Here is a 17,878-nt window from a genome sequence, read left to right on the forward strand (position 1 = left end):
TTGAGTTCATTGCTTTATTGAATACAATGTGGCCTAAGATTGTTGGCATTAGTGAAACCTGGCTATCAGAATCAGATATGGTAAGTGGGATCGAGTGTAATTGGTATATTATTTTTAGGAATGACAGAAGAGATAGGAGAGGAGGAGGAGTGACACTAATGATATCAGATGACTTAAATCTAGTTAAGGTAGAAACACAAAAAAACAATGATGGTAACAATGTCCCATATAGCGGTGAGTTTGAGTATCTGGTGTGAAGTGGAGGTTAATAGAATGAAATATATGGTGGGTTGTTGCTACAGACCTAGAGGCTCAGTTGCAGGGGACGAAGAAATGCATCACCAATTTAGCCTTATGGGTACCAAACGAGTGACCATTATGGGTGACTTTAATTTTCCAAATATTGATTGGGTAGAAGATAAATTTCATGATAAGAAAGAAGAGGAATTTATTAAATTGTTGAGAGACAATTTTCTCAAACAGCACATGAAAGGAGGAATTCGAGTTCAAAGAGTGTTGGATTAGCTCATAGCATCAGACGGGATCTCTGTCAAGAATATGGCTATTTTACCACCAATTGGTGACAGCGATCATACTGTACTTTCTTGGGAAGTATCTAATTTTATTGATGCTCTGATTAAAACAGCTTACATGCTGAACTACAAAGCTGGAAATTATGAGCAACTTAGGAGAATAGTATCAGTTATTAGGAGAATGGTATCAGTTACTGAATGGGAAAAATGTCAGTAATGCATGGGAATCTCTGAAAAGTGCTTAAACGAGGTGATATCTGAATGTATCCCTGGTGTTCGAAGAATAAATAGGTTGGGAGTGAAATGGATGTCCAACCTTATTAAGCAAGAAATCCACAAGAAGAAGATGATGTGGAAAGAATATCATGAGAATAAAAGTGAGAGGAGTTATGAAATATATAAAGCTCAGGCCAGAAAAATAATGAGTATTGTGAGGAAAGCTAAATCAGAGTATGAAAAGAAATTGGCAATTCAAGCTAAAGGCAATCCAAAAGAAAAAATGAATGTGGAAGAATAACTTCATTGAATGCAGATGGTACTTGAATGTCGGAAGCTAATGAGATTGTTCAGTTAATGAGTGCTCACTTTCCTAAGATATATGAACCAGGTGTATGCAGCATGGTGCACAGTGCTGCTACTACGTTGGATGAGGAAATGAAGGTTCACATGAAAATGAAGTGGAAGAGCTGTTGCATAACATGGATAAGAATTTGTCTACAGGGACAAATGGAATATCAGCCTGTTTGCTAAAGGAATGTTCAGCAGAATTGGCTAGGCTTTTCACATGTTTGTATAACTTGAGTCTCAGCTCAGGAATCATACCACAGGAATCAAAGGAACATATGATAGTTCCATTGTACAAGGGTGGTGCAAAAAACCTAACAGTATCTCTGGTGTGGCAGTAAAGATTTTAGAGAAGTTGGTAAGAACTTGCATACAGAAATGAATAGACAAACATGCAGAGTATAGCAAAGAACAGCATGGGTTTACTAAAGGAAGGTCATGTTTTAGAAATTTGCTTATATTTTATAACAATGTTACTGCTGAATTGGATAAAGGGAATGGATACACTATGATAATGTTGGATTTTTCTAAGGCATTTGATAGGATACCATGAAAGGCTGTTGCATAAACTGGAAAATATGGGATTAGAATATAAACTCTTGACTTGGATCAGGAGATGGTTAACAGACAGATATCAGAAAGTGGTATATAATGTATGAATCTGCCAGATTTAAGGTGAAAAGTGGTGTACCTCAAAGTTCAGAGATTAACCCTGCTAATATAATATGCCAGCAGCATATTATATTAGCAGGGTTATGCTACAAGAAACTGAAGAGGCAAGGGATCTTGGCATATTGGTGGATAGGAATTTAAAGTTCAAAGGTGACATAGCAAAAGTTGCAAATACAACTCAGATGATAATTGCAATGTTGAAGCGAACCTTGACATTTAAGGATAAGGAAGTAATTTTGCTCCTTTATAAATCTTTGATAACCTGGATTGTGACAAATTTGGTCTCTTGGGTTCCAAGGGGATAAAGAAGCTGTGGAAAGGGTGCAAAGAAGAGTTACAAAGATTATATCTGGATTATGGGATTTAGATTATGAAGACAAATTGCAAGTATGTGGATTGCAGACTCTGATTAACAGGAGAAAGAGGGATGATATGATAGAGGTCTATAAACTTTTGAATGGGTGTTATAGGATATCAACTGATGAAATTTTTCATTATATTGAAGTGGGGAGAGAACACGGGGCATCCATGGAATTTAAATTTATTTGGAGTCAAGAAAGGGGTAAGAGCTAGGTTGTTCTCCCAGAGAGCAGTGAGTGAGTGGAATAATTTGCCCTTAGGGGTAGAGTGAGCATCTAGTATGAATGAATTTAAGGGAAAGGTATGATAGCTGGTTTGGACGATTTACAGCCTTTCTCGATGAGTCCTTGACTCCCTGGAGGTCTCAGATAATAATAATAATAATAAATGCAAGATGCTATATTCAAGCAACATTCAGGGAAAGGAAGGAACAGCTGTATCATCAAATTCCTGACATGCACCCACAGGAGGTGTACATATATCATGATAGTATTAAATGAAAAAGTCACATCATTAAAGGCTTCCAAATGACAATTTTTCTCCAAATTATCAGATGTTATATTTCTGCCTTCTGCCTGTATATTGTATTCCTTGGGAAATACATCAGGGGGAAGACTGTTCCATAGTACAGCAGCAGCAGTAGGGATGAAGGAGGAGGAAAAGAAACTTGTTCTGTGGGTTTCAAGGTGTAGTGTGAAGGGATGTTGGGAGGCGGCTGTACATGTTCCAATGGGTTTAGTACAGAGTGGGGGAATTATTGATGCTGTTTCAGATGAGCATTTTCCATGAAAATATTTGTAGAATATACAAATTGCAGAGATTAAACATCTATGTGAAAGTGGGAGGGAGTGAGTCGGTAAGAGATGGATCATTTATCAGTATAATTGCTCTCCTCTGTATTGAGTCGAGCATTTTGAGGGAGCTTTTGGGAGCCCCACTCCAAATGTGAGAACAGTATTTGATAGCTGGACGGAGTTGCAATTTGTATAAGGTTAACAGCTGTTTTGAAGTGAAGTAACATCTTGAGCAAAAGAGAAAGCCTAGTTTTTTGGAAGCTGAGGATGCAATGGTTGTGATGTGTTTATGCCAGGAGAGGCCTGATGTCATGGTAATTCCGAGAAGAGAATGGGAAAATGGTTCTTTTTCGTGGGAAATAAGACAGAACTGGGTTTTACTATAGCGTTGAAATTGACAAGGTTATCTGAGCCCCATCGGAGGATGTCTTGGAGGTCCAAATTAAGGGAAGTTGTGGTCTGCAGAAGAAGCTGTCATCTGCAAAACTGTGTATTGGGTTGGAGGTCAACTGAAGTAGGTCATTGATGTACAGAAGGAAGAGGGTCGGTGAGAGAACTGAAACCTTGTGGGACCCCAGCATTAGTTGGATGGTGGGAAGGATAGGGAGCCATCTACCATTACACATAGTGTGTGTCCAGACAGGAAGCTGGCACTTCATCTGCAGAAGTCCTGAGACAGTCCAAATGATGGAAGTTTGCTTAGTAAGCCTTTGTGCCAGACCTGGTCAAAGGCTTTAGAAATATCAAGTGCAACTACTTGGGATTTACCAAATTTTTCCATGGCACATGTCCAGAGATGGGTGATATATGAGAGCAGGTCACCTGTTGATCGGCATCGAAAGAATCCGTACTGGGTGGTCACTTAATAGCTGGGTACCTTCAAGGTAGAGTAGGAGTTGGGATTTGATGGTTTTCTCCATCAATTTAGATAGGATTGAGGTCAGTGAGATAGGGTAGTAGTTAGATGGCAGTGATTTGTCACCCTTTTTGGGAATGGGTTGAATATAGGCCAATTTCCAGGCTTTGGGATATATACCAGTGGAGTAAGAGAGTGTGTACAGATGCCATAGGATAGGAGTCAGTTCGGCTGCACAGACCTTCAGGACAATTGGGAGAATGCCATCAGGGCCAGGAGCTTTTTTGTGTCTAATTTTGACAACAGGGTTATGATCTCTTTCTGGCAAAAGGATACAGGGGGAACTGTATGTTGGCATTTGGAATGACTGGGGAGCATTTGCCATTGTCAGTTATGCATGCAATATAATTCAATAAATATAATTCAATAAATTATACTCTAAATATGTTTTTTTTTAAATTCAAATAATCTATATGATGTCAAGTATCATTCAATGAATTATAATAAAGCATGAGTACCTTCTGCTGTGGTGACAGCCACAAAGAAGATGTTGCACCGATATATGCTAATCAGATAATGATGAGGAGTTGCAATAAGAGGCGGGATATCATCAGATGATGATGCTTTTCTTTGGGCATCAAAAAAATAATCACATACAGACCGATGAATGACACTCTTCCAGTGTTTTTCCATAAATACATCTCTAAAAAAAAAAAAAGTAGTCAAGTCAATTACACAGTTTGCCCACATGCTTTAAAACAACTAAACATGATAAATACCATGTGTCAAAATACTACAAATGTGACATAATATTGACAAAATTATGAAAAAAAGTCAATGTCAAATTTCTGCCAATTGATTTTCAGCCTGTTTGATGTCTGTCAATTATAAAAAATTATGCTGGAGGGCTGGTATTCCTGCTAATGCCAACTACACATTAAATTGAGGATATGACATTTATCTGAACCGTAAGATATAAATACTTACTTATATACTGATATAAATTTTACAACTGATATAAATTTTTCTTAATGTTAGACAGTTCATTATAGAATTCCAACACACAAACTTCAGTACTTAAACTAGTATTTAAAATTCTTACTTAATTCTAAGTCAGATAAGTCACTCTACTTTGTAAATGATGTGCCTCACATTCTGCTTGTTTTAAGAATGCAAATGTTAGCAAAAATGTTTATTTATGATTTCAAAAACTTTCTAGAATCACTTTTTACCAAGGCAGTCAAGTCGATTATAAAATAATTTTTTCTTCTGGACAAATTCTCCCAATTTATAAACTAAATGTGATGTAATGGCTTAAATAACCAAGCAGTGCCAGAATGCAATGGAAATGGCCCAATATTTTAAACGATTTGACAAATAAAGCTTTTAAAAGATTAACCAATATTTCCATTTTAAAAATAAGCTTAATCTAAGATTTTTGGCATAATGCATATCACTCAGTAAAAAAATATATCTGAACAATGATTTAAAAAAACATTTGTTGTACAAATGCAAAAAGCTGACTAAATTTCATAAAAAGAACCTTCTGAAAAAAATTCTGAAGCAATCTGAAAAAAAAAAAAAAAATTGGAATATCCAATATGAAAAGAAAAAAAAATTATAAGTAAAGCAATTTTTAATCTATCAGCTATTCTTTTTCATCTGATAATATCTGCATACCATACAAAGAAGATTTCTTTATCCTTGGTATACAAGATAATGTTAATTCCATCTTTCTTGGTAGAATTAGCTATATGTTAGCTATATGTTATGTTGATGTGTGATATGTTAAAGTTATTGATGCGATAGGTTAAAACATTACGTCAACAGCTTTGTGAGCATCCAAAAAACTGTGTTCTCTGTTTTATTCAACACTTATGCTATTGTAAATTGAAGCCTTTTAAGCTCTCTATTTCTGTTTTATGTTTCATTTATTCGGTTTTGAATGACAATGGATTTTTAATATCTTCATTATATATATATATATATATATATATATATTACTATTCTTGCCAAAGTGAAGCCCTGTAGGCTCTATACTTTGGTATTACACACATAAACACACACACACACACACACACACACATTATATATATATATAATACCAAAGTATAGAGCCTACAGGGCTTCAACTTTGGCAAGAATATATATATATATATATATATACAGTAAAACCCCTTTTTTTACACTTTTCAGGGGACTGATGGAAAAAAGTGTAAATAGCAGGAAATGTAAAAAAACATTAAAAAAGGCTGAAAGATGACTTACTGCTAGCATGTGAGTCTACATACTAGATTACAAAATTTAAAAATTGAAAATAAATGAATTTACAATTACTTGCATTTATCTATTTAAAAAAATCTTTAATTGTCGATTCATTTTTTTTTTTTTTTTTTTTTTTGACATAGCGCCAGATTGCTTTGCATTGAGTTCAATGCTTGACCTGTTTTTTACTATCGTGTTTAAAGTGGACACGGAGAATCCAAGATCTTTTGCTAAATACACACGTGTTCCGGCATTCCAATCTATACATCACAGAATTGCCATCTTTTCTTCTACCAAAATATATTTTCTGTCTTTTTTTCTCTATGTTACTAACTTGGATCATCCACCACCGCAACTTGAAAGCAACTTTCACACACTAAATTACATAGCAGAAATTCTGCAATATTGATTCGTAGTGTGGTTGAAAAATCACGGTATTGCTCATCACTACATTACTGCTGCAAGCATGCAAGTCACCATGATGGTAGAAATGAAACTACAGCCGAAAGCAACGCCATCTGGGAACAGAAATGCACAGATTTCTGCAGAAATCGATTCAAAAATCAGTATTGCCACCCGAGAAAAAAACGTAAATCACAGGAAATAACGTCCACATCAAGTTGTTAATGGTGGGAAAACAATACATCGTAAGAATAGGCCTTAAGACGGGACCAACAGAAAATTACTTAAATGGCAGGAAAACATAAATTGCGGGAACGTAAAAAAAAGGTTTTACTGTATATATATATATATATATATATATATATTACATGAGCTGCCGTATCTCAGTCAATATAGACGAAGCCCTTTGGTCTCTTTTGGAAGCTATATCTGGTCTCTTTAGACGAAAGGTGAGTTAGCCGGTCTCATACGGGGGGGAGGGCTTTTTCATCCCTCAGAACAGGCACACTGTCCCCAAGAATACACTCATGGATTTACAGCCATGAATACTTACGACAATATGTGGAAGAGATAGGGTCCTCACCATGTCATTATACCAGTAGCCAACCATGAGTCACATCATGGTAGCCAACCTCCTGGATAGGAGATTAGGAGATGATACATGAATGGAAATATATTATATAATTTATTTATTTATAATGTATTACACATTATAATATGTTGTTTTATATATATTATGTGTGTGTGTGTTTGTACACATAAACGTTTTTTATTTTTTGGTTTATGAATATCTGAATTGTCCAGTACATGCATGATAAGAAAAAAATTCAGGAATTAAGTAAAATAATCCCACTCAAGGAAACGTTAGAGCTAATCCAAGCTAAATTTTCTCCCGATATCTCAGCCCTATTTCAGTTCACAATGAACTCAGGCTATTTTGTTTGGCAGGGAAAATTCTACAAACAAATAGAGGGGACAGCCATGGGTTCACCACTCTCCCCACCCTTGGCCAATTTCTTCATGGAGACCTTTGAAGAAAAAGCCTTAGCCTCTGCCCACAAAAACCAACCATATGGCTTCGCTACACTGATGATGTGTTCGCTATTTGGCCACATGGCTCTGATACACTCCTCTCCTTAACACACTTAAACAACCAACATCCTAGAATCAAGTTTACCCTGGAAAAAGAAGAAAACAACAGCCTCCCTTTCCTAGACACACTAGTCACCCACCAGCCTGATGGAACCTTGGTTTTCTCAGTTTATAGAAAACCCATCCATACAGACAGGTACATTCACCAACAATTCCCCCCCCCCTCACAACAATATGGAGTGGTGAAAACACTATACAACTGGGCTAAACTAATCTGTTTTAATGACATGGCCCTAAACACTGAACTAAATCACATCCTCAACACTTTCTCAGGCAATGGCTACCCCCCACCCAAAAAAAATTAAAACCTACAAACCACAACTCCTCCCCCTCCACAACAAGGATTACTCTAAATCCATCACCATTCCCTACATCCAAGACACTTCAAAAAAAATTACCAAAATCTTAAAAAAACATGACCTGACCTCCTGTTACAGGCCATACAGAAAATTGGCATCCCTTATCCGCTCCACTAAAGACCAACACCACTTCCCCTAGATCTACCTGGTGTATACCAGGTCCTTGCAGCTGTAAACTGTCTTACTTTGGCCAAACAGGCAGGACAGCGAATATCAGAATTTCTGAATACAAGGACTACATCCATTTTCAAAAGTACAGCCATTCTGGTCTTGCAGACCATGCTCTGGATACACGCCACAGAATACAGTGGAAGAAAGCTACAGTAATACACCATAGCAAATACACATTTGAAAGACTATTTATGGATTCAGCCTCAGCCCTAAGAAACTCTCCAAACCCCAACAAATTTGGTTGTATGCGACTGCCCCAAATTTGGGAGGCTTACATCAGCAGACCTTCAGCCCAACGGCAAATAACACCTACTTAGTCCACTAGGGGGCACCATCAGGACTTTTAGGAGAACAATCTAGGAGAATAGCTTCATCACTTCATTCTCAGTTACTGTGTTGTAGTGCCTACATGCATGTGCCTTTTTTGTAAGTTCCTTTTGAAGATGGCAATGCTCTTGTCCTTTCCCCACTCTCCATAAAATGAAAAATTTCATCAAATGAAATCCTGTATGACCAGAAGTTTGTAAGTTTCAATCATGTCACCTCTCTTTCTCCTGTTTGTTAGTGACTACAGTCTACAAATTCTTAATATGTCTTCATAATCAGTATTCCACAATCCTGATATCATTTTTAACACTCTCTCTCTCTACACTATATCAGAATCACAAGAGGAAACCACGAAACCAGGCTTGTGCACAATGGTCCAAGTAAGCTCTTATCAAAGCCTTGTAAAGAGGCAAAATGACATCCTCATATTTACATGTGAAAGTTTGTTTCAGCATTGCAATTAACTTTTGAGTTGTATTTGTAATCTTTGCTACATGGTCCCAGAACTTCAACTTGCTATCTACTAACACTCCAAGATCCCTAGCCTGATCAGTTTTACTAGCGTAATCCCACTAATATAACATGACATTGGATATCTAATCACACCAAAGTGCATGACCCTACATTTATTCACATTGAACTGATAGCCATTTTCACATGCCCACAATTAAGCCTATTCAAATCATACTGCATATCAGCAGAACTCCTGATTATTCTACCTATCTTCGCATCATAAGCAAATAGCTGTATGTCACATGTCAAATCCTTCCCAATATCATTGATGAACAGACTGAATAACAGTGGACCAAAGCCTGATCCTTGTGGTACACCACTAGTTACCTCAAAATCTTACAGACTCACATTCCCCATATATCACTTTTCGATATGTCAGTCAGCCACCCTCTTATCCATGCTAATATTTTATAATCCAAACCCATATTAATTGGAAGAACAACAGTTGTTGGAAGTTTTTCCACTTGGTTATACTATAAATTAAAGATATCAAGCAATTATCTACTTATTTTAATCCTGAATCCAAGTGTAAGCAAACAAAGTTTGCACCTGAAATATAATTTAAAACTTTCTTTGCTTACACTTGGATAAAGGATTAAACCAAGTATATAATGCAAATATATTGCAGCATATGGGAATGGACATAGGGTTGGTGGGATGGATAGGAGGGTGGTTGACGGAGAGATATCAGAGAGTGGTTTACTCAGGAGTAGAGTCCACAAGACGGCCTGTGACTAGTGGTGTGCCACAAGGATCTGTTCTTGGACCACTGCTGTTTAATTTGTTCATAAATGATATAGGAAAGGATCTGAGAGGAACAGTTCATTTGTTTGCGGATTATGCGAAGTTGGGTAGGGCAATAGTGAATGCAGATGACGTCAAAATTTTGCAGGATGATTTGGATAGATTGGAGGTCTGGGCTAGGGAGAATGGATGTCAATTTAATGTGGCAAAATGTAAGGTTATGCATTTTGGGATGAAAAGATTGGAGGCAGTTTACTGCATTGGTGGAACCGTGCTCCAGGAAATTGATGAAGCACGAGATTTAGGAGTGTTGGTGGATAAGGAATTGAAATTTAGGGGACACATTGCAAAAGTGGCCAAATCAGCTCATCAAATCACTTGATTGCTGAAGAATATGTTGACAAGCAGAGACAAGCAGGTTATTGTTCCTCTGTATCGAGCCTTGATAAGACCCCATCTCGACTACTGTGCTCAGATTTGGTCACCTAGGTTTCTTCTTGATGGGGAGGAGGTGGAGAGGATCCAGAGGCGAGTGACCAAGATGATAGCAGGTCTGTGGAATGAATCGTATGAGAACAGGTTGAGGATTTGTGGGTTGCAAAAATTGGTTGATAGGCGGAGGAGGGGAGATATGATTGAGACATTCAAATTACTGAAGGGTTTCTATAAAATTAATTCAGAAGATATTTTTGAGAACAGGGCTGGTTGTGGGAGGACTAGGGGACATCCATGGAAACTGGGCAAAAGTGTGGTTAGTAAAGGTGTTAGAGCTGGGTTCTTTACTTTTAGAGTAGTGAATGAGTGGAATGCGTTCCCTGAGCCTGTGGTGGATGCTGTGACAGTGAATAAGTTTAAGGCGAGGTATGATAGATACTGTATGAATGTCGAATAGTTGTGATGAATATGATTTAGGGCCTCCCTCGATGAGTCTAATGACTCCCTGGAGTTGCCCGTAATAATAGTAATAGTAATAATTTCTTGGTATCTTTAATTATTTGAAGAACAATAGTAAGTTGCATTCTTTGATTGGAAAAGGCCTAAGTTTGATTCTCGTCATGACAAGAAGAATCTTTATATTGGTTTTTTCCAGCTGAAGGTGAGTTAGTCTATCTCATATGGAGGTGGCAGGGTTTTTTCTCCAGAAAACTTGGGTTTTTCATCCCACATACAAACAAATTGGCATTGAGTGGGCAGCCACTACCATCCTCACCTACACCATTGGTGTAGGTGAGGATGGTAGTGATTGCTCACTGTAGTTGGTGGACTGGGTGGTGGAGATGGAGAGTTGTAGAGTATATGCCCTCCCTCAACAAGTCTTTGGACTATTTGGAGGTGTTGTATTGTCGTCTATGTTTATATCGATGATTCTATATGATTTAATATAGTTGTTTACTTAATCTATCCTTCTTACCTAAAACCTTACTCAATCAAGTCCTGTCATTTGCGCCAATTGTTATCGTTCGATCTTCTTCTTTATATATTTCTATCATTATTATTGCCTATACCACTGTTCTCTACACTCTCCCATACAGTTATTTCCTTCCCAGCTTCTATAATAGTTTTCCAATAAGTTAAATAAATCAGCTATCACTCTCCTTTTCTTAAACAAACTATGATTCATGCCATTCCCAAATTTTGTCACATGTAATCCTTTCATTCATTAGGGCTTTGTCTATGTATGGGACAAGGTCCTAAAATTTTGTCCTCTGAGACAGTCCGCCTGTTAAATATTGACGAATTTATTTTTTGCTGCACCAGCCAATACAGAGGATAGATAAAATTCTTATCCAAAGTGGCTATATTTAACTATTCTCACTTCTCTTAGTTTTACATGCAGTCGTGGCTTGAAAGATCAAACTATATTCATATGTAGTTTGATCTGAAAATTGCTACTGAACCTACCTCCCGCTAGGTTCAGTAGCAATTTTATGAGTAGCTATTTGAATTCATAAAATCAGCTGGATTCAGGCAAATGATATAAAACGCATTTATTAAAGTTAAGAGATATACATGAAGAATATAAGGTACATGATTATCTTAATCACCTTCCTAGCAATTTCTGATATCAATACTAACACTATAATACATTAATCACTCTAGGGTCACTAATCATATCTCACAACACATCTAAGTTATTTCACATACAGATCCCTTCTAGGGAGACCTTCTTACAGAGACAGGTTACTGCCAAATGGGATAATCACTAAAGTTCTCTACAACTTGTCCATTCACAAATTAACCTATAAAGTCTCTCATATCTTTAACTAGAAATCAGATACTTTAACATTCTACATTACCATCCCATGGAATGCCTTTCTGTTCTGTCTTCAGCCTTGTCTGGAGGCACCGTTGTGAGTTACCGTTCTTCGGGTCACATACGATAGCAGCATGATCAGGTTCTCTGGGACGATAAGGCAGTGTGCCGCTCTGGTCTCTCTCTGGAACTGCATGAACACATCTGTATTGTCGGTCACACAATACAGCTTAGCTAATCTGTTATGAAGAGATAGCTAGCCTTGCCTCGTGAACCTCGATAAGCCTTTCATGACTTCTACGGCCGACCCGGAATCATCCCGTGGCGGAGATGAAGAGCCAACGTCCAAGAGCGCAGGAACCAAAAAAAAAAAGCCTTGTGTGTGTGGGGGGGGGGGAGCTTGACCCTTATATTTTCCCTCTCTTTCTCGGAGATTCTCGCGCTTAGCTACGTTGTTTACCGCGCAGCATTCATTCACTTGTGCGTGGCGTTCTTCCGAGAAAGCGTTCTAGCTTCGCTTTCCTAATAAATTCTCCTTCCCTTAGGCCATACGTTGTACTGGACGGCTAAAGTGTGACCTTTGGACTATAGCTTACACTCAACTTGCTTTCACATAATACATAGAATGGGATACTCTAATTAAATAATAACCTTAAATAAATCCCTTTGTTTGACTCTGCACCAAACTGGTCAAGTCTCACATTTCTTAAACTAAACACTTCTTCAGTTTTGCTTTAAATTATAATGTACATTTCAATTTCTATGCCAAAACACAACATTTTTCTGCCTACAATTAAAGGTAGTTGTTCCTGAATAAATTAAATTTTAATTTCCAATTTCTGACTATTCAGGACACAACAGAGGCATCACGTAATAATACTAATAATATTCTCCAATTTATGCAACAGTCTTCCATGCTGTATTCTGTTAAAAGCCTTAGCAAAATCCACAAGTATCATGATGTATCCATTCCCCTTGTCTAGTTCAATGATAACATTGTTATAGAATGTGGCCAAGTCTAAAACATGACCTTCCCTTAGTAAATCCATGTTGTTCATTGAAAAGTAGAGATTCACTGTTAACCCATTTCTGAATGCGAGTCCTAACCAATTTTTCCAAAATCTTCACAACCCTACTACAATGGGATTACCATACATTCTTTCCATTCCTGCAGAATCTTCCCTGTTCTGAGACTCAAATTATATAGGTCAAAGGAACAGCCAGTTCATCTGAACACTCTTTTAGCACCTGTGCTGATCCTATTGCTGAATTCTTATTCAGTGTGTGCAACAACTCTAATACCTCCTCTTTATACACCTGAGTTTCTTCATTCAGTGAAGAGCTAGCAGTGAACTTAAAGTTGCATACACCAGGTTGATAGCTTTTAGCATAATGAGCACTTATTAGTTGAACAACCTCTTCTGCATCTGTCACCCTCACACCATCTGCATTCAGAAGAGTTATTCTTTCATATTCATTCTTTCTTTCACTTGCAGCATACTGATAGATTCATGTGGGCTGTCTTTAGCTTTCAGAGCCAGTTTCTTTTTATTCTCAGATTTAGCTTTTCATACAACAGTTGTGACTATTCTAGCCTGCTGCTTATTATTTTCATAATGGACATCATCCTTGGTATTCCTTCCACATCATCCATTTCTTACAAATCTATTGCTTTATAAGATTACACATCCATTTGACTGCACCTTATTTATTCTTCAAACTCTTGGAACACATTCTGATATTACATCATTTAAGTATTTTTAAATACTTCCCATGCACTGTCAATATTCTTTCCATCTAGCAATAGACACCATTCCACTGAACTCAGTATACTCACCATTTGGTCATAATTTCCTGCTTTGTAGTTCAGCATGTAAACTATTCTGAATGGAACATTCAGAAACTTAGTCACTTCCCAAGTGAGTACCACATGATCACTGTCACCAACTAGAGGCAGAACAGTTACGTCTTTAATTACAACACCCTCTGACACTATAATCAAATCTTTGACCTCGAGTTCCTTCTGTCACATGCTGCTTGGGGTATTTTTTTCGCGACAGCTCAATAAATTCAGTGTCATTCCTCTCATGAGATTTTACTGCTACCCAATCAATATTTGGATAATTAAAGTCTCCCATTACGATTACTCTTTTTGCACCCATCGCCTCTATTTGGTGATGCATTTCTTTTCTTCATCACTAGCAAGTGACCCAACAGGTTTGTAACAACACCACACTATGTAATTGATCTTGTTAGATTCTACCTCACACCACATGGCTTCAAATTCATTGCCACATGAAACACTATTACTAGTACTACAATCATAGGTCTCAACACCAAATGGATTCGAATCATCTGATATCATTAGTTTCTGTAAACAAAGGAGAATTCATCAAAAAAATACATGCCTGGTTAACTAAATCTAGAAGAATTCACTCAGGACCAAAGAATATATCATAACATTCATCTTCTGATTCTATGGGGTTAAGTTTTCAAAACATTGATTATATACAGCCTTAGTTGGTACAAGTTTTAGAATTTCATTTTTTTAAGAGCGATTTTCTCTTTCTTCCTTTTTTTCACTATACACAAAACTACACCAGATCTAAGTTCTACTTTTTTAACGTTGTCACTTAACTCACTCATCTATGAACTGAGATAATATAGAATAAACAAGTCTAAGACATACTTCTTTCACAAAAAGGCCAACAGAGCACTTCTTTATCATATCCAGTTAACTTCAAAACATGACTTGACACAAAGACCGTTAACATGGGACTGAACAAAATTAGGGTGAAGAGTGTAGGAGATGGGATGGAAAATACCATGTTGAATACTGTCCCAACCTGCTGTTGATGAGTCACACATGATCACATTCTGCAGCATCCACAATTCTTACAGATTTCAACATGAGAATTTTAGTGTTTTATTTTATATAATTCTTAGATGAGATTTATATATAAGAACAAGAATTTATTAATTACTGTTCCTATCCAACTTTTTATTTGATAAATTATTATCATATCTAATTTTAAGACTAGACAGGAGCCATAATCCTCAAACACCATATTCTTTTATTACTTTATTTATTGAAATGCTAGTGTCTTCAAAATGAAATGAGTGAATTGTATTAAAAAAAAAATTAAATTATAGATTAAATTGGAGTTCCTCCAATTAGACATTCGGCACTTTATGTACCTGTATATAAACGTTTTGTTCCCACTTTTTAAGCACTGGTTCATTTACTTTTTTTACTCTCTCATTTGCTACTGTCACACCACTCATGAACCTAAAAAAATTACCTTGATAGATAAATATACTAAATATGTTGAAAAAAAAAATTCAGTTTTCTTCATTTTCAAAAGCATTTCTAAGGTGATGGGAATTAAAATAGCAGAATGGGAACCAATTCTGCTTTACAACCATCAGTCAAGTGCATTGCTCATAAAAATTTCATATCTTTGTTTGGTACCCCTTCCACATAACACTTTTCTGGGTGTATCAAAATCAGCCACTTATAATTTTATTGCAAATTTTGAGGCAATTTGTTTAATACAAAAAAAAAAAAAAAAAAAAAAAACCTGCAATCAACATGATTTGGGGCATAAATATTCCACTACATGAATAATGAAAAGCATACACACTCGCGCAAAATCAGAAAGTAGAAAATGGAGAAACAGAGCACCCAGAAAACTTAAAGCAGGTGGCTACCATCTCAAAAAGAAATCAGCCTCTCTGAAAATGCAAATAAGAAATGAGAAAATACACATCCAATCAGAAATTGGACAATTTTCTGTGATTAATTTTAAAACCATCTAAGATTGTAAAAATTCTGCAGATTTGCCAAAGAGGATAGCAACTATTATTAAAAAGATCTTGGGGGGGGGGGGGGGATCTTCTGTCTAAAGATTGTTTTTATATATATATATATTTTTTTTTCTCTTTCTCAAAAAGTGTAACCAAATAACACCTTAATCAAAATAGGTATCATCAATTTAATTTTTCAATTTGATTATCTGACATGGAATGACCATTAGCAAAGACAATAAGTCATCAGTCCTCGCATTTTTTTTAAATAATGTTCAGGAGCTTGAAAGGTGTTGTGCTTGTAATTATTATAGCACACCTCCTGGTGTCAAGACTTATCAAGGAAGGCAATAGTAAGACATTCTTACAGAGATAATGTTTATCATAACTAGTCTTACGCTGGTTCTAAGCACTTACAACATTCGGTAATACATTCCACTCAACAACCATTCTCCATGTAAAAAAAGTCAAGACGCACTCTCTTATACACCACACCAGTAGCACTCAGGATTTAATCTTGGGGGGCGGGGGGGGGGGGGGACAAGTTGAGTAGACAATTTGAGAATGCACACTACATTGCATATGACTTATGACTGAGCATCTGCAGTGATTGCCAATACATGATACCCGTGATCTCCTCTGGCCTGGCTCCGGCAAACCAAGTAGCGCTCGGTCAACAAGAGCACTACTTTGTTCACCTTGTGAAAGGATTCTCGAGAGCTATAGGGTATTCCCACCTTATATGGCTGCTAATTCATTAGTAGTATAAAAAAATAGAATACACGACATAAAAAAAAAAAAGAATTTTAATTAGGAAAAGATTTTGGGAAAATTTTGTTTTTTTTTCTTTCTTTTTTTAGGGGGGGGGGAATTCCCCTTGGCCACCTTCCTGGGTGCGCCACTGCACCACACCTTTATACAACTTCCAAGAATGACTGTTTGTCTGTATTTCTCTCCCTCCTTCATTCCTTTGAAAAATATTCTATTTAACCTGAAAAAAATTTCCAAATTTCTACGAAATTCTTACAGTTCTTTATAACATGTCATTCTCGATACATCCCCAGACCCATATCATTTAAGGATGACCTCTAAACCCATAAGACAAGTCCATTATGCTCAATTGTGTCACTGGGCAGTTTGTTTACTTTGCATATGGAATCACTTTACCTCTGAGACAGAACGAATTATTCGAATCGCAGTCTTCCCAATCTAAAAGCATTTGTATAATTTGGAGGTATCAGGAATAATAATAATAATAATAATTGTGAATGCGCCACCCATTATTATTATTTACTTCACGAGTTACTTTGATTAGGATTTCGCTAAATTTTGCATGTTATCTTATACACACTCAGATATATAAGAATCTCAATTCGTCGTAATTGATTATTTAAACAACCTCCGGGGTATAGAGAACACCAATTTCTTCAATTTTTTTTGTTCTTTTTTTTTTTTTCAAAGGGGGGAGAGAAAAAAACATATGATCACACAATTGTAAGAACTGTATCCAACACTTCATACAGTAACAAACGTTTATTTATGTACTTTCTTACCCCGAAGTGTTGATGATGAACAGACTGTGAATCATGATAAAATTATATATAGCACCACAAAACAAAGAAAGAAAATAAATAATAATAATTAAACATCTATTCTAGAGTTAACTCGGTTTCACATCGCATTTTTGCCATCGTTAACACCATCATGTGGCATTTGTGTCACGCCCCCTATGAGAGACTGATAAACCCAATGTAAGTGTTTGCAAAACGAAGAATTCTGCCTTTACCCAGTGTGCGGAAGGGGGAACGTAGTACATTAATGTACAACCAACAACTTAATAATAATTTATTAAATTTAATAAACATATAGCTGATAATTTGCTGTTCTTCGGATTGGGGAAAAAAAAAGAAAGTCTTGAAAAATTCCCTATGGTCAGTGAATAGAATCGGATCGCTAACGGTCTGTTTTGTGATCCAGTAGAGGTGGTATAATGCTATTTCTATAGTGTTACAGGCCATAAATTAAAAATATTTATTTATTATGTTTATAATTTAACATTTACAATTATTATTAATTATGAATGTTAAATATTTCAGTGCACAAAA

General features: G+C 36.4%; 1 protein-coding gene across 1 annotated transcript in view; it reads right to left on the reverse strand.

The window, feature by feature from the left end:
- cm (AP-3 complex subunit carmine) overlaps positions 1-17,471 on the reverse strand; it is a 65,060-nt gene extending 47,589 nt beyond the window's left edge. The window contains exons 1-2 of the mRNA XM_090415122.1: positions 17,327-17,471; positions 4,298-4,482 (exon numbers count right to left, since the gene is read on the reverse strand). Coding sequence (XP_090271248.1) covers positions 4,298-4,482; positions 17,327-17,361 — 220 coding nt within the window. The 5' untranslated portion in view covers positions 17,362-17,471. The remainder of the gene's footprint in view (positions 1-4,297; positions 4,483-17,326) is intronic.
- Positions 17,472-17,878: the final 407 nt, after the last annotated feature.

The sequence above is a fragment of the Typopeltis vanoorti genome, chromosome 26 (assembly GCF_054136105.1).
Source record: "Typopeltis vanoorti isolate ZY-2024b chromosome 26, IOZ_Tvanoo_1.0, whole genome shotgun sequence".
NCBI lineage: Eukaryota > Metazoa > Arthropoda > Arachnida > Uropygi > Thelyphonidae > Typopeltis > Typopeltis vanoorti.